Source organism: Plectropomus leopardus, chromosome 15 (genome assembly GCF_008729295.1).
Source record: "Plectropomus leopardus isolate mb chromosome 15, YSFRI_Pleo_2.0, whole genome shotgun sequence".
Classification (NCBI taxonomy): domain Eukaryota; kingdom Metazoa; phylum Chordata; class Actinopteri; order Perciformes; family Serranidae; genus Plectropomus; species Plectropomus leopardus.
In genome coordinates this window covers 32,148,940-32,173,002 of record NC_056477.1, presented here as the reverse complement: position 1 = coordinate 32,173,002, position 24,063 = coordinate 32,148,940, and the positions used below count along the sequence as shown (strand labels likewise).

The window sequence follows — 24,063 nt, the reverse complement described above, 5'->3', positions numbered from 1 at the left end:
AGGTAAAATTGCAGAATGGGGAGGGCAGATTTTTCTTGTCTTCACCAGCAGTGGAGCAGGACAGAACAGTGCTAAACCAAGGTCTTCGTAAAATAGACCCGCAGGATGGGACCATGGGCGTGACAGGCTTAATGTTTTGATGGCGTGTTCTCTGTGTGACCCACACAGGACATTTAAAAAGCAGCTAGCAGCAGTTAGAAGCTAACTCAAATAAGAAGAACCACAGCTGTAAATGACAAATATTGAAAACAGTAAGGCCCAGGTTTTCCTTAACCACTGAGCAGAGGGCAATATCAACCACCATATGACAGAAAAGGTTAATGATTGTTACTGACATGTTATGCCACTGTTATTGTTTAGAAAGTGCTGCTGACACATATGTTATATATCACACTAAAGGCAGACGCGAGAGGCATCATGCCTATCATGCCTCTTTTGTTTCCGCGATGCCAGCATGCTGTCTAAAATCACACTCTGGGGCAGCATCATGCCTCCGTCATTTGATTTTGTGTAAAAACTGTAATGGTAGCATAACGGAAGGCCTTTGCAGTGGTCCTACAGCACCATCTCTGTGTAAAAAGTAGTGAGAATACCACAGAAATCTTTGGTGTTACCTGTGCCAGCTAGAGGTTTGCATTTGGCATGGAAGGACACAGGCAGTGATCCAGTATTGGTCACGTTTACAGTGTAACTGAGGACTTTCCCTGGAATGACATATCCAAAATCCAAAACATACTCTGGGAGCGGGAACCTGAGAGAGTGGAAAGAAGCGAAGTGGAGACATGAATAAGACAACAGTAAACAACATCTACTGTGTGTCATAAGCTTGTTTACTAAAGCAGGGCTTTGCAATACTTGAGCTTTATGCATTTCTGAGATTCAATTGTTCATTTGTCATGATAACCATGTTACCATTTTACACATCTAGATTGAATATTTTAAAAAGTTGTTGAAGTTAAATTTTAGCATGTGAGTGTGTTGTTTCACTTCAACAGAACAAAAGTCTTTGCCTTGAACATCGACTTTATTATTCATTATCATTGTCAATGCCGTGTCTTCACTGGATGAGAAGATAGCGAGCATCTACATCTTTGATTATATTATTTCCTACAGGATTGTCCTAACTGCGTGTGAGTGACGCAGCGCAATACAGCATGATACTGACTGCCAATTCAAGCTGAATTTCGCCCCATTTCTATCTTATTCCTGTTGCTTGTGTTGACTGTGCTGCAGTTGACGAGGAACAGCTGATTCACAGTGCATCAAATGTGACCATCTGTACCAACTTCATTCATTCATCAACAGCAACTTTACCATGTGGTATTTTCTACAAAGGGAACATCAGTGTTCTTTATGAGGATGTGAATTGTCAACTCTCAGATGAATAGTATTGTGAGAATTCTTTTTTTGCTAATACAGATGGGGTGATGAAGTGTAACAGCCAACTATCTAATGGTGTAAACTATAAACTAACAAAAAATAAAATAACCATCATAAACCACCATTCTCTGAAGAGCCACATTATAAACAGTCAGAAGTAACATTTGCATATTAGAACATAAAACAGCAAACTAAACTACACACTACTTAGTCCAGCACTAGGCATGATGGGAATGTGGGCGTCTCTACAGTTGTCATCTGGATGAAGTGAGATCTCCAGGGAGCTGAATGTTTATATAAATACTATGCTAGCAAGCTAGCTTGTTTTACAAAGTGGAGATAGTGGTATTATACAATGTGGTAGCTACAACAATGATATCTATTAGGTACAAGGTACAACATAAGTTTATTGACACTTTTCTTAAACGTAGTTTAAGAAGAAATGAAATTTAAAGGTGATCCTAAATCCTGCGACATCTTTTGGCGTCAAAGTAGGAGTTGAGTAATCTCACAGCCTGGGGAAAGAAGCTGCTCCGTAGTCTGGTGTTTCTGCAGCAGATACTTGATGTTTGATGACCAAGATAGGTTCTCAGTGACAGTAATTCTAAGGACCTATAGCTGTTCACCTGCTCCACCTCAGCTGCGCTGATTTATTTATTTTCATTTAACCTTTATTTCACCAGGTTGGTCCCATTGAGATTAAGAATCTCTTTTTCAAGGGAGACCTGGCCAAGACAGTCGGCAGTGAAAAACACAAAATTGCAGATAGAGACACAAAAGGAGACAAAACACAATTCACAACTATCTATCAGTCAAAAGGTATTCTCCGGGGGGTATTTGTACAACCAGGCAGGCTAAAGACAATTATATTCTACAGAATCTGTTTCTAACTCTTTCGTTTTAGATTTAAAGACATTTATGGACACCAGCTCCTTGAGCTCATTTTATTTTGAATAGTGAAATTCCAGGTTGAGGGTGCAGAATACCCAAAAGCCCTTTTCCCAATTTCTGTCCGAACATTTGGGACCAAGAGCATAAAGAGGTCTTGAGAACGCAGCGAGTACTATCTGGTACTTTTTTGCGTGATAAAAACACAAACATAGAACAGGGCCAGCCCAAGAATTGCCTTATATATGAAAATGTACCAATGTAAGAGCCTACGGGTCGCCAGGGGAGGCCATCCTACACAAGAGTACAGCTTAAGGTGGTGCGTCAGAGGTTCTTACAAATACCCAGGTATTTGTAAGAATAAACAACCTCTATCTCTTTTCCATCCACAGTGACCACCACGGGTACATTTTGTGACATAGTCTTTGAGTTAGTAAACAACATTAGCTTAATCTTATCTGCATTTAGAACAAGTTTCAGGTCATGCAGTGTATTTTGAACAACTAAAAAATGCATTTTGTAAGTATTCAACAGCCCGTGCAAGACTTGCCGCACAGCAATATCCAAAAGTGTCGTCTGCATAAGATTAATAGATTAAAATATTAAGTATAATATTATTCACATAAACTGTAAATAAACGAGGACCTAATACAGAGCCCTGCAGTACGCCTTTGTGAACAGATACAATATTAGAGCATAGACCATCAAACCTAATGCACTGAAACTGATTGCTAAGATAATTTGAGAATCAAGCAATTGCTTCTTCTAAGAGCTCTGAGCTCAGAAGTCTAAGCTTTAAAACATCATGGTCAACTGTGTCCAAAGCTTTTGATAAATCAATGAAGAGGGCTACGGGCTACGCAATGTTGCTTCTTATCTGCTGTGCTTTTTTCTACAACTTGATTGATTTGCTGATAAAATATCATTTGTGTATAAAAACACCTTTACCTGATTACTTACCAGAGATGCAAGAACTTTGACTAGTACTGATAAGTTGGACATTGTCCGATTGTTATTTAAAACACTTGGCTCACCACCTTTCAATAAGGGTAGAACAAAGACAGATTTCCATAACCTTGGAATCTCCTTAGTCAGCACTGTAAGGTTAAAAAGATATGTGAGAGGCTCTGCCACTAAGTCAGCTGCCAGTTTCAAGAAATAAGGATCTGTAGAATGAGGTCCTAAAGGCTTTCTAGGAACTAAGTCTTTTAAGGCCTTGTGAACCTCCTGTGCAGAGAAAGGCTTACAATTAAAAGACTGACCAGCGTACACTGACACATCACTACTGGACTTCACAGATACAGGGTAAGCAGAGACAAACATGGAGCCAGAAGATACAAAATGCTCATTAAAACAATTCAACATTTCCATTTTGTCATGAATAGCAACAGAATCCTTCATAACAAAAGTGGGTACAGCTTGAGAATTGTTGCTGCCAGAAAGGGATTTTATTACCTTCCAAAATCTCCTGGGGTCATTTAATTTTTTTTGGTGATAGATGTTTTGGCTTTCTTTATAAAAGCGGAACATTTGTTTCTTAGTTGTCTAAAAGCAGTCCAATCAGTGGCAAAACCTGTTGCTCTTGCCTTAGCCCAGGCTAGGTTTCATGCACGCACAGTTTCTGCTAGTCCAGGGGAAAACCAGGGGTTATCACTGCCTTTAACTCTGAGTCCAGGCTGTCTCCACATCCCTCTTAGATCCCTATTAAAAATGACGTGCGGTTTTAATTTAGGGATTTTAGTGTTCCTGTTTGCGGCAACAGCGCAATGATCAGTTAAACCATTGCAAAAAACACCAACAGCTGAAAATTTATGGTGAACATTAGTCAGGATCAGATCAATTAGGGTGGATCTCTCATGGCATTTATGATTTGGACGAGTTGAAGAATTAATCAATTGAGTGAGATCAACAGAGTCACAAAAGGTTTTAAAATCATCAGCGGGCGGACAGGTTAGAGCCTGAGAAGACGTACAGTCTTTGCGACCCAAGCTGGAGAGCAGGCTGCTGGCAGAGGAGCTGGAGATGGGGAAGAGGAGGGGAGGAGATGCGGTGGCAAGGCCAGGCGAAGAGGTCAGGCAGGTGGAGCCTGAGATGTGCAGGAGGACCCAGTCGAGTTGCAGGATTAGATTTGGAGGATTGGTGCAGTTTACATCCCAAGTTAAATGGACAAGAAAGGAGATATGCCCAATTTCTTTGCAAAATAATGTGTGCGAATGCACTTGAAAATACTTTGCTCAATTTAGGTGAGAATGTTGAAAGGATAACAAAGTTATTAGTAAAAACAGATGACACTTAACATTTATGTAGACTGACTTGCTGCCATCTTGGATTCTTTGATTTTGTAGAAGGTGTGTGTCTTTGCCTCCTTCTTTCTAAAATCAACAATCAGCTCCTCGGTTTAACTGATGTTGAGCAGTGGGTCGTTCTCTGTGCACCACTCTGCAAGATTGTTAATTTCCCCCAGTATGAACTCTCATTGCTGTTTGTAATACGACCAATGATGGTGGTGTCGTCCGCATACTTCACAAGTTCACAGTTCTCCTGATGTCTGGGAGTGCAGTTATGGGGGTACAGTGTCTCCTCCTCTACACTATTGTAGAGGAGGAGACACTGTACCAATCCGAACTCTCTGGGGTCTGCATGTGAGGAAGTCCAGAATCCAGTTGCAGAGCATTGTACTGAAGTCCAGGATGTTACGTTTTCCAGTCAGCTTCATGGGAGAGTAGATTGTATTGAATGCTGAGCTGATGTAGCAGGTCTTATTCTCCAGGTGAGTGAAGACTGAATGAAGAGCAGTAAATATGGCATCCTCTGTGGATCTGTTGGTTCTGAAAGCATACTGGTGAGGGTCCAGGCTGGCAGGGATGTTGTCTTTGATGTGCTGGAGAACCAATTTCTCAAAGCACTTCATCAGGATCAGGGTAAGAGCTTATATTTACTTCAAGAGTTTTTTCACATCTGCTGTGGTCACTGAGAGTGTGCAGTCCTCTGGAGGCAGCGTAGACTTCACAGCTAAGTCTTTATTGAGGAGGTCAAAGTGAGTGTAAAGTGTGTTCAGCTCGTCTAGCAGCCTCACATATGATGGAGGCGCTCCTGCTTTTGTAGCCTGTGACATTTTGAATCGCCTGCCACATATCTTTAGTGCTGTTGCTGTTGAGCTCTTTGTCTAGTCTCTACTGGTGTCTCCTCTTAGCCTCCTTGATGCCAGCTCTCAGTTGTGCTCTGGCTATGATGTATGCCTCCTTGTCAGCTGAGTAAAACTCAACTTTTTATGCTCTGATAAGAGCCTTCACTTCCCCATTCATCCAGGCTTTCTGGTTGGGGAATGATCTCACTGTCTTTGTGATCAACATGTCATCAGCACATTTGCTGATATATGATGTCACAGAAGATGCATATTCTTCAAGATTGATCTTGCTATCTTGAGTGGCAGCATCTTTGTTTTTTTTTTTTAAGATTATTTTTTGGGGCTGGTATTGCCTTTAATTGACAGGACAGTGTTGAGGCTGATTCGAACCTGCGGCCGCTGCAGCGAGGACACAACCTCTGTACATGGGGTGCAGCTCTATCCACTGATCTATCAGGCGCCCTGAGTGGCAGCATCTTTGAACATCTGTGCACTAAAAAAAAGTCCTGTAGAGCTGCTGTAACTTCATCTGTCCACACTTTAACAGTTTTAACTGTTGGTTGGACTCTTGGACTCAGCTGACAATATGTCTGCAGGATGAGCAGAGAAATATGATCTGACAAGCCAAAGTGATGTCTTTGCAGCTGTCAGGAATATTTGTATACACATAGTCCAGGATTTCCTCCTCTGGGTGGGGATCTGGACATGCTGGTGGAATTTAGTTAAGACAGATTTGAGGTCTGTTTGATTAAAGTCACCAGCTTCCTGAAGGTTCCATCTGGTTTCTTGGTGATGTTGCTGCTGATGGAATCATGCAATTCCTGCAGTGCATTTTTTAAATGTTCATCTAGAGTTATGTACAATATACAGCAACAATATAAACACTGGGCAACACTTTCCTGGGCAGATAATATGGAAAGTAAGTGCTGCCCCATTTTTTCAGTGGTTCTGTCTTGAGTGCATAGCTGATAGGTGTGTGGTTTGTTTACATGATATGATGAAGTTCCATTTTAACAGATGCAGTGTGGATGGAGAGCGTATGATGTAATGCAATGTGGTGCGATAGTCTGACGCTTACATTCAGTTAGGACACGGTGTTAGCGGTAAAGATTTGTGGGAGTTAAAAAAAAGGGATCACAATGTGGTATGAGGGAAAACAGCCAATGCACAACATGACATCCATCAATTTGCACAAGAACCAAAGAACCAAAACATACCCAGCCATATACTGTATTATTCATTAACCCAAAGTCTTTGAAACTGACAACAGTTCTTGTTTCAATACAGTAAGAGGACCATCTGTGTGTGTGTGTGTGTGTGTGTGTGTGTGTGTGTGTGTGTGAGAGAGAGAACATACTGGCCAAGTCTGTGCCACTTTCTGGAGGAACCCTGTGAGTCTCTGAGCTCCAGCAGGCTACCGGACACGGCAAGAGCATTCTGTTTGACCAACGTTCTCTCAATCTCCATGTGGAGCAGATCTTCATACTAGAAGCAACAGGGAAAAGAGACAAAAGAAAAGGGGAGGGAAAGAATTAGGGGAACATAGACACTCAAAAGTTAATAAAAAGGTACTGAAGAGTAACATAAGACAATAAAAAGCACAGTTTTCAGAACATTAATTTAAGGTCCCTCTTAATCTGTTTTTAAAAGGAAAAGCTCCTTTTAGAATATGTCTCATCACATACAGAGCAGAATGACAGCTGGATGTATAAGGTAGAAGAAGGTAGCAGGTAGATATATTAATCGTTTGTCCTTGATCCTACTATATCTCGGGAGAACGAGTCGATTAAATCAGCAGCTACTGTGAAGATTCCATCCGGTTGCTTGGGCATGTTGCTGCCATTCAATTCCTAAAAGTGCATTTTTTGCATTTGCATCGGAGTCTTGTGTCCTAAAGGCTCCCAACAAGGTCCATCCATCCAGTCCAATAGCTTGATCTGGGATGTTAGGGTTTAACCATGTGCACAGAGCATTCTCCCATTGCTGAGTGAGTCTCAATCACATCTCATCCATTTTATTCTCCTGTGACTGGATATTAGCCAGAAGAAGGCTTGGTAGAGGAACAGCTCTCGGTCCAAGGTCGGTCAGCCTCACCCTGATGCCGGCTATCCTTCCTCTCTTCATCCAGCACTTTCAGTTTAGTTTCTCTTCTCTGGTCTGACTGGCCGCTCGGTGTATGCCGTTGGTGGGGATCCTCTCGTGATCTGTTGCATTCACTCCAAACTCCACACAACATATCCCAATACTGATAAGTGCTTTTCTATTGTAGAAAAGTTGTGCTTCAGCAGAAAGAGGCCAGAAAAAAATTGAAAAAGTAGCAAGGACTTAAAGAGCAACTGGCTGCTGCATCTACATGCGCTGCCATCGTCATAACAAATGTCATTCACTTTTGACTGGTAAAAGTTACATTTTCAGATATCCCTACATGACTCAAGGCTCAGACGTGGAGGCTGGTCTAGAGCAGAGCTGATTGTCAGTTTACATTTTTTTAAGTTTAGAAAAAAAGGAGCCAAAACCTTGAAGATCTGATGATCATGACATTTATCTTGATACACAGCTTTGACATTTGCAGATTTGTCTAGATTCTGTCTAGGCAAAACTCCACTTGGGATATTCCTTAAAGAGATAGTTCAGCCCCCTCTCTGAGCTACCACCTTATCGTGGTGGAGGGGTTTGCGTGTCCCAGTGATCCTAGGAGCTCAGTTGTCTGGGGCTTTATGCCCCAGGTAGGGTCACCCATGGCAAACAGGTCTTAGGGGAGGTCTCACCAGACCTCTATTGATGATTGCTACAATTAGTTAGAAGTTTCCCTCACCCGGACACGGGTCACCGGCACCCCCTATTGATGAATCCTACATTTGGTTCGAATTGTAGGATTCATCAGCCAGGCCTGGGGATGGGGCTCGATGGCGAGCGCCTGGTGGCACAGCCCAAATGAGGCGACGTGAGACCTCCTTCCCATGGGCTCACCACCCATAGGAGGGGCCAAAGGGGTCGGGTGCAGTATGAGTTGGGCGGCAGCCGAAGTCAGGGACCTTGGCGGTCCGATACTCGGCTGCAGAAGCTAGCTCTAGGGACGTGGAATTTCATGTCTCTGGCAGGGATGGAGCCTGAGCTGGTGCGCGAGGTTGAGAAGTTTTTTTTAACTTGTGCACCTCATCTCCCCGGGTTAGACCCAGCGCTGCTGCCCGCTGTACCAGCCGTTGCTGGGTTGGCAGGTTAGCGCTAGCTGAATTCAGCTGCTACCGCGATTTCTCGCGATTTTTAACACGTCCTGTGAATCATTTCACAGAAATCATTTCAACAAGCAGTTTTCAACAACTTGTCATTGTGTTTTGAGGATATTAATAAATTAACTTTGAAAGGGGGCTGTGGCTCAGCACATAAAAATACCTAACTGCACAACAATGGGACCATTGTTAAAAAACAAAAAATAACATTCGTAGGTATTTAGACATAATAATGGACAGTCAAGCAAAAACTGTGCAATATGAACATTTTCTAAATGCATCTGCCATCCTTTTCTCTAATTTCTACGCCACAACAACAGACTGAAAGTCAGTGAGGCCAGGGGTTTTTCTTGTTATTTTTTTTATGGATAAGATGGTAAAGTTCCCAATCTGTCAGGCTTTGCACAGGTATTGCTGTCCTTATCTTGCTTACCTTTATCTGCTATGAAAATGTTTGCTTTTTTATTTTAGTGGTTAGGGGAAATGTCAGGGATGTTACTTGGACAACACACAAAACCATGAGTAAATACTGGGAGAAGTAGAAAAAATCCATTCCCACTGTAATTCAGTGGGTCTTGCCTACTTCCTGGAAAACCAATCCACAGATAAAAAGCAGCGAAAGCCCTGTAGAACAGGCTGGTTACTAACAGGAGTGATGCAGTGGCACTGCCATGTGGAAAGAATATATATTTGGAGCATGCACACTACATATGTTGACCACAATGGCATGCATTATCTTTTAAAACATATGCATAAAACCCTCTAAACAGGAAACAGCATGAACTCTGAATATAATTTATTCTTCCTGTGTTGAATGAAGCAATAAAGAGTTTTCACTACACTATATACAGTATGCTTCCAAAATAATAGAGAGCAGAATGTTTTCATTGCATAACATCAATATAGTTAATATGGGTCACTGACTGTGAGGGTGCACTTGGCCTCGGTTGTTGCTCCTCCACCTCCACTGGTAATTCCATTCATGAGCTCCGCTCTGACTCTGTCTCCCTCTACAGCTGCTCTGGCCTGCTGCACCACATCACTGTAGCACTCCTCAGCTGCAAGGGAATCATAAAGAAAGAATGTCTCACTATTTGTTAGCATGGAGGCATGGTTATTAGGGAGACCTGTCCACTAACTGAAAGATTTGGGCGTACTGCTTTCTAATGCAAACCAGTCAGAAAACAAAGAAGGCACAGGGATTACTTTAGGGGATGAATTCAGTTCTGGGGAATTAGCTCTATTGTGTAGCTGACTCTGTTCTCTGGCACTTTTCTTATGGGGATCAGTACACAATCATCCCACATGTGAACCACTTTCTGTTAACTGAGTTTGACTAAGATTCAAATTGTCCATTCCAATCATAGACTATATATAAAGATGGACTTCATGAAAGCTTGCAAAAAGTGAAGCCAAAACTTCTGGATCACCCCCTGGTGGCTGGCTGCAGTACAGGTCATAAACACCACCACCTCCATATTAGTAAATGACACATGGATCAAACTAAAAAGTCAAAGGACTTATCACCCTGCTGTATGTTCAGGTGTTTGTTTCTGATCATTTTGTTTCTAATGACTTATTTAATGCCATAAAAAGGGGACGTGTCGTCATGATTGACAGCTGTGTGCGCCAACTGGTGTGCTTGCAATTAATGGTGCTGCTCACAATTAGTCGGACTGGCATATGGGCAGGAACATTACAACCCCACAGATCACTACTATGCAGACTCTGTATGATGTTACCACTACATGATGACAGCGGCTGGATATTTTGACTTCATTTTTGCAGAGCGGGGATAGCAAAATTGCAAATCAACCATGACATTCTTACCTTAACCTTAACCAATACCACTCCTCTTACTCAAACCTAACCAATCCAACCAATAAAGGCATCTTGTACGAGCCACTCATAGGGAGGGTAGGGCGGGTCATTGCCTCACTATTCCAAGATTTGTAAATATGCATGCAGCTAAGTGGAGACGCATTGTCTATCTTTATATACAGTCTATGGTTCCAATACACAGAACGATTTCTTCCAGTGGCATTACCTAACACAGTCATTGCATTTGGGCAAATAATTGTCTTGAAGATACAGTTTGCTTTTTGTTTAAAGGATAAGCATACTAGTAAATAAATAAAAAAAACTTGTATATTTGATTGTAACATTTGATCCTTGTTGGCTTGTTGAGTAAGGACATGAACATGTGTGTATGAGTACAAGTCTGTGCATACTCAGGTTCCACGGCAAGTTCAGACTGATCCGAGGAAACACTCCTTCTCCAGTCAGCGTGATGTCCTGTGGCGGCAGAAAAGCCACCTGGAGCTTTAGGTGCTTCTCAAACACCTCGGGGATGCCTGGGAGGTACAATACATGGAGACACTGCTCTGCACCCGCATCAATGTAACCCTGACACACACACACACACACACACACACACGCGCGCGCGCACACACCCACACACATACATACATACACACACACACACACACACACACACACACACACACACAAAAAACAGTAAAATAAATCCCTCATACATAATAAATTATCCTTCCACATCTGAAATAGTGCCTGCTCACCGTGTGGGGCATGACAATGGGCCAGCCAGGTATGACCTCCTGTACTTTCTCATTTTGCTCCTCTTCCAGGGCCTTCCTTTGTGCCCCTGCCTCCCCACCAGCCCCCTCCTCATCCTCAATTTGTGGGTTTATGATCCTGAATTTGAAGCCCACCTTGCCAGTATTCTTTAGGGTCACCTCAATTTTCTGTGCATGATTAAACAGCTGAAAGAAAAGAGGGGAGAGGCAGCATGCTTTTTAAACTACCAGTATGTTTTTATTCATTGAAGAGCATGTGAATTAGCCTTATGGCAAACCACTCCACCTACTGTCTTTCAGGTGGGCCTGTAAAGGTAATAGAGTGCAATACAAAGTTACCGTCTCAGTTTACTTCCATGTCTGTGAAAATGTGGAAATTCACACACATCTTCCCCCGGCAGCACAGAAGATCTCTACAATCAGCATAACTTCAAGGTGGACACCAGAAATCAGTGTCACTAATTCAGTATCTAAACAAATGTCTCCCTGATTAGGTAATGGCCAGAAGTGTTTTTGTAAAATATTATGATGTCACAGTGGAGTTAACCACTTGAGTTAAGGCCAAAAATATGTTTCATGAGTTTGCAGTGGCTTTGACCTTTGACTACCAAATTCTAATCCATTCCTTGTTGAGTCCAAGTGAAAGTCTGTGGAAAATTGTTAAAAATTCCCTCAAGGTGTTCTTGAGATATCGCATTCACAGCTACCTTGACCTTTGACATATGTCCACTAAAAATAAATTAGTTTATCATGTCATCATTAACTGTAGGTTTGTTTAAAATTTGAAGAAATTACCTTACAGCATTCCTGAGATATTGGGTTTTACAAAAATGGGATGGGTGGACAGACAGACAACCTGGGAACATAGTGCTGAGGCATAAAAAACAGTTTTCTAGTACAGGATGTATGAAGTGGCCTCTGTTTGAACCTTACGGTTTGTGGTAATATTTATTATAAAAATATAACAATGGTGAAAGTAAAAGACAGAGAGAGAAACAAGAAAAGTGATTCAAAAATGTTGCTCAAAATCTGGAATTGGTTAAATTCATGTGCATGCACAGAGGGGTTCAGGACTTCTTGACTAATATGGATAAATGGAATTGATTGAATCTACTTTAAGGAGTAAGAGAGAGGGAGAAAGGGGAGAAAAGGAGAGAAAAGAAAGCAAGATAAAGAATTGTGCTGGACAGACAGGAGGGCCCAAAAATGTTCTGCTTAATCGTTCATTTCAACTACATCAAAAATCAATATGTCCTTGTTTTGAATATCAGTGATAACTGCTCTGGATGGCTTGCACACTAAAGAGGGGGTGGAAAGGCAAAAGACCAGACTGTAAAAACACATTTGTGACATTCAAAGTTCCTGTGATTCCTCTCAGCAGTCAGGAGATATTTTGTCTTTATATATTGTGTATCCCAATGACATACAACGACTTATCCTCCCATCTGTCCCTCAGCATTACAAATGGAATGGGGAGGAGTAAAATTAGCCACACTAGCCGGGCCACACAACCTGTGTCAGCTGTTGCCTTTTTTAAGGCACCCATTTTAAAAGATTGGTGCAGCCATACTGACTCAGGTGCAACGTGTGCTGCTCAGGTGCTGCTCAGGCACTGCTCAGGTGCTGCTCATGCGCTGCTCAGGCACAATGTGCACTGCTCAGGCGCTGCTGAGGCGCGATGTGCACTGCTCAGGCAGGATGTTTGCAGTTGTCAGCAGAGGCAGACAGTGAAAACGATGTTTTGATCATTATATTGACATTATACCACCTTTTATTACAGTTTCGATTTCTCTATCTGTCACAGAGGTGAGGACATACAAATATATGTTTTAAAAGGACAGAGAAGACAAAGTGGAGTCCTGTATACATACCTGCAGACCAAAGTCAATATTGGCGGGCTCAAGGCTGTAGCTTATTAGTGATGCTTCTCCTCTGAGTGTGATGTCATATGTCGGCCCCTCCTCTACATTGCACTGTGCTACCACCTCTCTGCTGATATTTTCGTGGCCGTAGAAAGAGAAAATGACCTGCTGCTGGTTCCCAGGTTGCAGATGACCATATATCGGCAAGATATCAAACACCTGAAGAAAAACAAAACCAGTGGAACTTAAAATGATTCATTCTCATTTTTAACTCATTCCAGAAAGCTTCTGTAAGACTCCCAAGTTTGCCAGTTTGGGACACACACCTGTCATGAGTGACTTGATGAAAAGGTGGATGCCACATTCATGTCTCTCATACTCACTACAAACTGTTTTATGCTTCAAGTCCCACAAGTTCATTCTGAACCTGAAAAATCTTCCTTTGGTTTTTGTGCACTAAACACAGCAATTATCTACAACACATTCTCAATATCGACACTCTCACTACCCCAGAGCAACTCAAGAAGATATCTCAAGCCCGTCACCTCAGTTTATAACTGTTTTAACTGAGTTCTGACTTCAATCTGCCTATTTTTCTATATCTTGACATGATTGCACAAGAGGGTAGCAACATTGAGGTTTTTAATGCACAAATGTGTGCATGTGGGTGTGACATGCACATGTTGTCTGCCTTCACTGCATTGCAGCCTAGAGACAGAACTTGATTTGCAGGCCTTCTCCATCCTCTAAAAAAGTGGGAATCTCAGGGAAACCTGCCTACCTCTTCCACACCCAGACGGCGCTTTGTGCTGCTCTGTTCAGCCGCATCTCTTCTAGAGGAACTCCAGCCCTCTTTAGTCACTTTTTCTGGACTTTTCTGCTCCTCATCTGACTCCAGCATCTGTGCCTCTCTGTGATGGCAAAATCATAAAAAAGTAAAGTTAATTTTTTTCCCCCACACTCAAAGTAAATCTGCATAAAACAGACATGAAAAAAATGAAACAGGGATAATCAATAATAAGAGGCAAGAATGAGAGGCGAAATGAGGCAAGGAAAATATACGAAAAAATTTCCCAGCTTCATGAAAGAAGACAGCTGAAAGCCTGAAGATGTCCAAGAGGTTGCCAGTGACACAAACATGCAGAAAATGCAACAGGAACTTATAGAAGCATCTACTGAACATCCAATATGCCATTAACATATATTATAATACCCAGGTGGAGAAAAAATATTTAGCACACTCACCCCAAATAATTCTGACTCTCATTTTCTCTCTGGGTTCTACTCTCTCTCCCTGTGGGATCACACTGAGTGCACCCATCAAGTTCATTAAAAGTTTCTAAACTAAAGAGGAGCTTTAACAGAAAAGTGGCAGGAAACAGGTCAGGATCGATTGCAATAAAGTGCTGAATAAATATGAAAAAGATTTAGTGAAACACTGGCTATGTTATTTCTATAGTGTGTTTAAGTGTGTGTATGTCTGTGTGAGCTAACATACATGTGAGGCAGCTTTCAAGTCTGCACAGACATTTGTCAGAGCCCCCAGGAATTATGCAGCACTGGTGCATCAGCTGACAATGAGTTGATGTTAAAGATGCAACCAGCAGAGGGCACTGATGTGTCTCAATCTGTGATCAGTGCTGTGTTAAGGGACAAGCTGCCCTGATGTCTGGTAATATCCTGCCAAAACTTAACAAACAAAACACGTCTCACAAATGCCCCGTGATTAACATGATTGTGGCACAAGTGAATCAAGTTGGGACTTTCTCACAAATTACAAATGTTGTGGTCCTGTAATACACACACACACACACACACACACACACACACACACACACACACACACACACACACACAGACTGAGTGTGTGTGTGTGTGTGTGTGTGTGTGTGTGTGAGAGAGAGAGAGAGAGAGAGTGTATCACACTTGATTTTCTTACTTTCACCAGCTCCAGTTAGTTTAAGTCACATTATCTACAGCAAAAAAATGCACCAAAAAGGACAAGGACATCTCCCATGCAAACATGCGTTTTTAAAGACTGTCATTTTGTTACTGCAACCAACTGTCAACCTCTGGGGCTGAAAAATGAGGCCAACATGAAGAGCCAGAAACTGCAGTTCCTTGAGTCACCACTTGAGGCTGGCTCCAAAGTCAATTACAGCCTGGTAGAAAAATGGTTTTGGTTTCAAGAACTAATTTCAACATTCATAACAACTGTACAGGGGGTACATTTTTCTATAATTCATGCTTACATTTTTTTAAGTTTTAAAGTTGTGCATATTTGAAGTTTTTATCTTGCCATTGCATTAGTCTCTCTGTACTTTAACTCAACTTTCGCTGAAACACCGGCAATTCATAGTTTTGAGTGATCATTTGGTCATTCAGTTGTCCAGTGATCCCATTCCCATTCATAAAATAGTTACAGTGCAATAAAAAGGTGGCTTTCCAATTTACGCCTTACTGACATAGAATCCTGCACACTGACCAGTTACACTATATAAATGCATTTTGGGGCTCTATCTATAAGTGGAATGGATGTATAGAAAATGCTTTGCTCTATTGAAATTCATCTCTGTGGGCTGTGGTGTAATAACTGCTAAGGATGTAATTAGCTGAATATGACCAGATAGTAGAGATTTTGTGAGGGAGAGAGAATTTAGAGAGTGTGGGCACAAGGCACGAGGTCTCCTTTCAATCACAGGACTACCTGAGACAGATTGTTAGGTAAGGTTATAATCTGACAGAGGAGAGGAGAGGAGAGGAGAGGGATTTGGTAAATGAAAATAAAGATAATTAGGCAATGTAAAAGAAAGAAAACATAATGCCTTCCTCACAGCTATCACTGACACAGAGGCAAAAAAGGACCATAAAAATCATAACTTGCATCACTATTTTTTGCAAAAGCCGCAACTCAGGACACAACAATCCTCAAAAAGAGCCTGTGAAATCCTTGAGAGAGTGATAAAAGTTAGCTGATATGACCGTGTGTGGACTTAAATCAGTGTAGATATACCTGTTGCCACAGTGTTTGTGGTTGTCCAGAAAAGTCCAGTGGTAGGACACGGGCAGCAGGGAGCAGTTGGTGATGGAGATGACTCTACGAGTCCCTGTGCAGTTGGGCACACAGCCAAAGTCCACTGTGGTGGAGGAGAAGTGGAGGTTGGGGAAGTGGACCTCGGCATGCAGCTTCACCATGTCTTGCTGTGGGTGTCCCTGGTAATGAACTCTGAGGAACTAGAAAAAAAATGACAAGTACAGATGCAAGCGCAGTCCATTTACCATTTATATTTGGCACAAGGGAGAAGTTTGTAAAAATCTGTAACCTCACAACTGGATGCCACTGAAACCTACACATTGGACCTTTAAGATGTAGGAGAGTTTTCTTAACCCATGAGGAAACATCTAAAGTTTATCACAAATATTTAAATTCAAACCACCACTTTTAAAAAACATCCATGGTTTACACAGGACAGAAAGTGTATGAAAAATTGTCATCTGGAAAGTACCTAAAGGTATATTTGTGGAAGTGGAGTTGAAGTATAAAACTGCATAATATGTAATTATTCAAGTTAAACCTCAAACTTAGTAAATGTACTTAGGTTACACCACGCGGCATGTGACTTCTTTTCATGAAGCAGTTGATGACCTCCAATCACAAGGTATGATTATTTACTTTGAGGGGAAAATATGCCATTTCTAAAGCTAAAATTTAGAGAAAACACAAGAAATAAACATCATTTTGTGAAGCAGATCTTTTTTCTTGTCCGTAAAATTATCACAATTCCGAGAGCCACTGTTATTTGCACTAAGATATGCTGTGCAAAGAGCATCACAATATGCTTCCAGATGAAAAGCATAATGTAAGAAAAAAAGCCTCACAGTTACCTTATACAAGGATCGTGACTCCTGATCCTGACAGAAAGTTGGATTAAAGCATACCCACAACTCAGCCTTCCTCCCGTCACCTAAAACCATGGACTGGAAAAGACAAAGAAACATTACAACATGTGACAGACACACTCTGTAGGTAAACTGATTAACACATAAAAGTGGTTCATTAACTTTTTCATTTCATTAAAATATCTTCTTGTATGGTGGATGGAAAATCATTACATAATGTATTTTATCCGACGACTCCCAAAGTACACATTCACGAACCTTTTATAAACTATGTAGTGAAATGTTTACTGTGATCCTGCCATGGGACCTGGGATGATTGAAATATCCTTCTACTCTTTCATTTGACTCAGATTTACCGGAAGCTTGAAAACCATTTTAATGTGGATTTCAATCCCGTGCTTAAATCAACAGTTGTATTAATGTGTGAGCTGAACCATCTATCTGGGTAGGTGCAAGACATCAAAACATTAGGTTCCAAAACAAGTAAATGATAGCCATCATTCTCATTTGGAAGGATAAGAACATGGAAGAGTGGAAGTGTGGTTGCTACTAATGGGTAAGCACATGTCCACTGTAGACAAGATGGACAGAAACACTGAACTTATCACTTATCAGTACCTTCATAATTAACTGTTCTACAGGTGCCCTTATTTCTGGAAGTAATGTCAAACATTTTTGTTTCTAAACTCTTACAAACACTAAACAGATCAATTATCAGCATTCATGTTGACTGTAATGTTAAAAAACGATGTCTACTTTCTCTGGATATCACTTAACTCCGTCCACTCACCATAGAGCTAAAGTTTTGTTTGTTTGTTTTTTTGAACAATTTATTCATAGTGGTTTTGCGTTGGTTACATAATAACACTAAGCAGATCAGACTAAACCTGAGAGGTATTCCATCAAAGTGGATTAAGGAAAAGCATGGCTTATTTAAATAAGATCTAGTTTAGTAAGGCTAGTTTAAGTGAGAGATCTGTTCCATAAATGTGGCTTTGTGAGTCCCCGCTCAGTAACCATGGTAAAGAATCCAAATATACAAGTCTGTATAGCAACCCACCTTCACTTTTGTCCAGTGTTTTAGACTTTTCTCTCACAATGTGACAGAGCATACATTTATCTGTTTGATTTTGTTACAACAATGCAATAATAATTAAGTTTTTATTAGGATCTGCGGCCCTTGGTGTCCATTTTGCTGTGACAACAGCAGCAGCCAGTAGCTCCGCAAATCCTTGCTACTTTTTTGTTTAAATTTGTCTATTTTTTCGATACCATGGCCCCTTCTGCTGAAGCACGACTTTTCTACGATACAGTGGCACTTATAAACATCTGGAGAAGTTGTATGGGGTTTGGACTGAATGCTGCAGACCGAGCAAGAATCTCCACTGGTGGCCTGTGATAAACGGCGAGTCAGACCAGAGGGGAGAAACAAAACTGAAGGCACCGACTTGGACTGAGAGCTGTTTCTCTACCAAGCCTTCTTCTGTCTAATGTCCACTCACAGAAGAAAAAAGTGGAGGAGAAGCAATTAAGGCTCATTCAACACCATGGCCCATTCGCTGAAGCATGACTTTTCTATGAGAGTGGCACTTATCAGCATCAAGAAAAGCTGTGTGGGGCTTGGACTGAATGCAGCGGACCGCGAAAGCGCCCTCACCGCCAACAAGCCGGTAAATAAAAACCCAGCTCTCTTCACCATTCTTCGCCAGTTCGTTGTAAAACCTCACTGTGGTAACACCTTGGCCTCTGACCAGTCCGTCCTTTTTGAAGATTTTAGAGATTTTTGCCATGTATTTTGCTTCATAGCTTCACAAAACCTGCCAACCCCGTCCAGCCTCATCCAGCCTCATCCAGCGTCCAACCCCATCCAACTTTGTCCAGCCTTGTCAAGCACCCACCTGGACTCTCACACTCAGACAAAAAGACCCTGTTGCTACCTATTTACTATTTTCTCCATCTGAACATTAAACAGTATATATCACCACCTGTCCTACGTCTGTATTGTGGGTCCTAAAAAAAACTGCTAGACCATAACAGTTTTTAAAAATCCATGTCTCTTTTACTGTCCTAAAAAACCAATAGATTATTTGATTTAGGCCAGCCTTTTTCAGTTAATCCTCATTTTGTTCATGATCACCCTCATTTAAAGATTTTAGACTGTAGGCTATACCGGTACCCCATTACCAATCATGCCTAGTGATGGACTGAGTCGATTGTGGTTTGCAGTTAAGTTTGCTGTTTTATGTTCCATAATGCAAATGTCGCGTTTTGTTAGTGTTCATGGTGGTTAATGCTGCTTATTGTCATCTTTATGTTATGAAAGAGTTGGTGGAGAAGACTCAGAGGTATATAAACTGGGCCTACTCCACCATCTTCTCACAGGCTCTCAGGTTGGCAAGGCAGGTTTTATTACAACAAATGCAATGTATTTATGTAAGTGCTCCTACACGATCATTTCAAACACATCTAAAATGATCTAGCCGACTGATATCAAAGCCATAGTCTTAAGCATGTCTGTGTGTTCATTTATCATCAAATACAAATCAAAAATAAGTAGACGTATATAACTTAAAAATTTAGTCTGTCAGCATTTCTCCCCACGCCCTGTTAAGTATATAGTGCTTTATATTCAGCATAAAGCTCCATCAGCAGTGTTTGTTCAGCCGCTGAAAAAAATAGCGCTCTAATTTTTCCCTCTTTCTGACTCATTTGATCGTCTTTTCATCATCCATTCAGCTGGGCTTCTTGTGTACCTGGGGTGTGGGCACAAAACAAGGCTCAGCAGCCTGTCTGCAGTATGGTATGTCTACAATCTTAATTGGTGGATGGTTCTAGTTTAAGATGGGCATTTAAGGTGAGCTTGCCTTTCATAAGCTATGTTGATGGAATACCCCCAGATAAACAGTGATCGATACCTGTAAAAATAAATAAATAAACAAAAATGAATGATTTAAAGGAAATATGAAGACATGTTTTAAAAAAGCGCATTCCTACTCCTCGTCCTTGAGAAAGAAGAATAAAAGCAGCAGAATTATGTATCTACAAATATTGATATCAACAATACAACAAAAGAAAGAAAGAAAAAACATGCAGGCAACACTGTCATTATTATATTTTTCTATCTTCACTGTGAAGTACCCTGTACTGTGACCTAGGGCCACCAAAATCTAATCAGTTCATCCCTTGGTCAAAGTGGACATTTATGCTGAATTCAAAGAAATTCCCTAAAGGCATTCTTGAGATATCGCATTCACAAGTTTGGGCCGAAGGTGCAGATGTATGGACAATCTAAAAGCAAAATGCCTCTGGGCAGGTGACACTTGGCCAGAGACATGAAAACATATAGACAGATAATAATGAAGAGTTATCTAAAAGGGAGAGATTTGTACCTTAGTGGAGCTATGGGCTCCTGGGGCCTCACACAGAGAGAACGGCTCCTCAAGAGTGAGCTCCACAGATACAGACAGTGATGACACATTCTCCAAGATCAGCTGCTCATACAGTGGCATCAGACTCCTTCCTGGGACCTGGAAGACATATACAAAATCAATTCAACTGTATAAAGACATGTTTGAGGTATAGGAGTCTTACATAAAAGGGTGCTTGTTTCTTTTTTACATGCCTTTTTCTAATAAAAATCAAACAGCTTTCACTAAACATTACAGGGGTGTTAAAATTCTCAGTCATTCCTTTAAGTAATTTGCAACTCTGCTGCCGCATCCCCAAAACACATCTGACTTACGATAGGCTTATGACAACTAGATTACATTGTATTTACAGGTTTCTGCAAGATACAATACAGAACTGTAATGGTCGGGCACAGCCCGAAGAGGCGAAGTGGGACCTCCTTCCAGTGGGCTCACAACCCGTAGGAGGGGCCAAAGGGGTTGGGTGCCGTGTGAGTTGGGCGACAGCCGAAGGCGAGGACCTTGGTGGTCCGAATCCTCGGCTGCAGAAGCTAGCTCTGGGGACGTAGAATGTCACCTCTCTAGTGGGGAAGGAGCCTGAGCTGGTGCGCGAGGTTGAAAAGTTCCGACTAGATATAGTCGGCCTCACCTCGACACACAGCATGGGCTCCAGAACCAGTCTTCTCGAGAGGAGTTGGACTCTCTTCCACTCTGGAGTTGCCACTGGTGAGAGGCGCCGGGCAGGGGTGGCAATACTTTTTTTCCCCCCGGCTCTGTGCCTGTATGTTGGAGTTTACCCCGGTGAACGAGAGGGTAGCCTCCCTCCGCCTTTGGGTGGGGGGATGGATCCTGACTGTCGTTTGTGCCTATGGTCCAAACAGCAGTTCAGAATATCCACCCTTTTTGGAGTCCTTAGAGGGGGTGCTGGAGAGTGCTTCTTCTGGGGACTCCCTCGTTCTTCTGGGGGACTTCAACACTCACGTTGGCAACATCAGTGAGACCTGGAGGGCCGTGATCGGGAGGAATGCCCCCCCGATCTGAACCCGAGTGGTGTTTTCTTATTGGATTTCTGTGCTCACCGCAGATTGTCCATAACAAACACCATGTTCAAGCATAAGGGTGTCCATATGCACACTTGGCATCGGGACACCCTAGGCCGCAGTTTGATGATCGACTTTGTAGTCGCATCGTCGGACTTGCGGCTGCATGTCTTGGACACTCGGGTGAAGAGAGGGGTGGAGCTGTCAACCAATAACCACCTGGTGGCGAGTTGGCTCTGATGGTGGGGGAGAATGCTGGTCAGACCTGGCAGACCCAAACACACTGTGAGAGTCTGCTGGGAACGTCTGGCAGAGTCTCCCTTCAGAAGGAGCTTCAACTCCCACCTCCAGGAGAGCTTTGACCATGTCCCGGGGGAGGCGGGGGACATTGAGTCCGAGTTGGCCATGTTCCGTGCCTCCATTGCTGAGGTGGCTGACTGGTGGTGTGGCCGTAAGGTGGTCGGTGCCTGTCGGGGTGGCAACACCCAAACCCGCTGGTGGACACCGGCGGTAGGGGATGCTGTTAAGCTGAAGGAGTCCTATCGGGCCTTTTTGGCCTGTGGGATTCCGGAGGCAGCAGACAGGTACCGATGGGCTAAGCGGAGTGCAGCTACGGTGGTCGCAGAGGCGAAAACCCTGCCGTGGGAGGAGTTCGGTGAGGCCATGGAGAACGACTTCCGGACGGCTTGGAAGAGGTTCTGGACCATCATCCGGCATCTCAGGAGGGGGTAGCGGTGCTCTGTCAACACTGTGTATGGTGGGGATGGGGCGCTGCTGACCTCGACACGAGACATTGTGGATCGGTGGAAGGAATACTTCAAAGACCTCCTCAATCCCAACGACACACCTTCCAGTGAAGAAGCAGGGCCTGGGGACTTGGGGGTGGGCTCTTCCATCTCTGGGGCTGAGGTTGCCGAGGTGGTCAAAAAGCTCCTCGGTAGCAGGGCCCGGGAGATGGATGAGGTCTTCCCGGAGTTCCTTAAGGCCCTGGATGTTGTGGGGCTGTCGTGGTTGATACGACTCTGCAATGTTGCGTTGACATCGGGGGCAGTGCCTCGGGTCTGGCAGACCGGGGTCATGGTCCCTCTTTTTAAGAAGGGGGACCGGAGGGTGTGTTCCAACTACAGGGGGATCACACTCCTCAGCCTCCCTAGTAAGGTCTATTCAGGGGTACTAGAGAGGAGGGTCCGCCAGACAGTCGAACCTCACATTCAGGAGGAGCAATGCGGTTTTTGTCCCAGTCATGGAACTGTGGACCAGCTCTGGACCCTTGGCAGGGTCCTTGAGGGTGCATGGGAGTTTGCCCAACCAGTCCACATGGGCTTTGTGGACTTGGAGAAGGCATTCGACCGTGTCCTTCTGGGGGGTTCTCCGGGAATATGGAGTTTCAGACCCCCCTGATACGGGCCGTCCGTTCACTGTATGACCGGTGCCAGAGCTTGTTCCGCATTGCCGGCAATAAGTCGGACTCGTTTCCGGTGAGGGTTCAACTCCGCCAGGGCTGCCCTTTGTCACCGATTCTGTTCATAACTTTTATGGACAGAATTTCTAGGCACAGCCAGGGTGTTGAGAGGGTCCGGTTTGGTGACCTTAGGATTGGGTCCCTGCTTTTTGCAGATGATGTGGTCCTGTTGGCTTCATCAGGCCGTGACCTCCAGCTCTCACTGGATCGGTTTGCAGCCGAATGCAAAGCGGCCAGGATGAGAATCAGCACCTCCAAATCTGAGGCCATGGTTCTCAGCCAGAAAAGGGTGGAGTGCCCCCTCCAGAACAGGAATGAGATCCTGCCCCAAGTGGAAGAGTTTAAGTATCTCTGGGTCTTGTTCACGAGTGAGGGAAGGATGGAGCGAGAGATCAACAGGTGGATTGTTGCAGTGTCTGCAGTAATGCGGACTCTGCACCAATCTGTCATGGTGAAGAGGGAGTTGAGCCGAAAGGCAAAGCTCTCGATTTACTGGTCAATCTTCGTTCCTACCCTCACCTATGGTCACAAGCTTTGGGTAGTGACCGAAAGAACAAGATTGCGGGTACAAGCGGCCGAAAAGAGCTTCCTTCGTAGGGTGGCTGGGCTCTCCCTTTGAGATAGGGTGAGAAGCTTGGTTATCCGCGAGAAGCTTGGAGTAGAGCCGCTGCTCCTCCACGTTGAGAAGAGCCAGATGAGGTGGCTTGGGCATCTAATTAGGATGCCTCCTGGACGCCTCCCTGGTGAGGTGTTCAGGGCACGTCCCACCGGTAGGAGGCCCCAGGGTCGACCCAGCTCTCACAGGAGAGACATGGAGAGACATAATCTCACTGGAGAGACATAGCTGGACGAAGTGGCCAGGGAGAGGGAAGTCTGGGCTTCCCTGCTTAGGCTGCTGCCCCCGCGACCTGACTCCGGATAAGTGGAAGAAAATGGATGAATGGACATTACAGAACTAAGTGCAAAAAAATATACAGTTTTAAATAAAAAATATAAATGATGATCTTTAGACTAACCTTCTCTATGTAAAATTTCAGCTCCTTGGAGGAAAAGCTGAGCAAGGGATTCACAAAGCGACAGGTAACATCTACAGACATGATGAGCTCCTTATGGCCCTGGCTACCCACAATACCATGGCACACCAGACGCTCCTGTACAACCTGGGAAGAC

General features: G+C 43.2%; 1 protein-coding gene across 1 annotated transcript in view; it reads right to left on the bottom strand.

Annotated features, from left to right (window-relative positions):
• Nucleotides 1-24,063, bottom strand: part of hydin (HYDIN axonemal central pair apparatus protein) — a 143,651-nt gene that overhangs the window by 65,397 nt on the left and 54,191 nt on the right. The window contains 11 exon segments of the mRNA XM_042502646.1: nt 615-751; nt 6,753-6,880; nt 9,550-9,683; nt 10,857-11,031; nt 11,205-11,408; nt 13,094-13,328; nt 13,858-13,995; nt 16,098-16,318; nt 16,970-17,062; nt 20,374-20,511; nt 23,910-24,053. Coding sequence (XP_042358580.1) covers nt 615-751; nt 6,753-6,880; nt 9,550-9,683; nt 10,857-11,031; nt 11,205-11,408; nt 13,094-13,328; nt 13,858-13,995; nt 16,098-16,318; nt 16,970-17,062; nt 20,374-20,511; nt 23,910-24,053 — 1,747 coding nt within the window.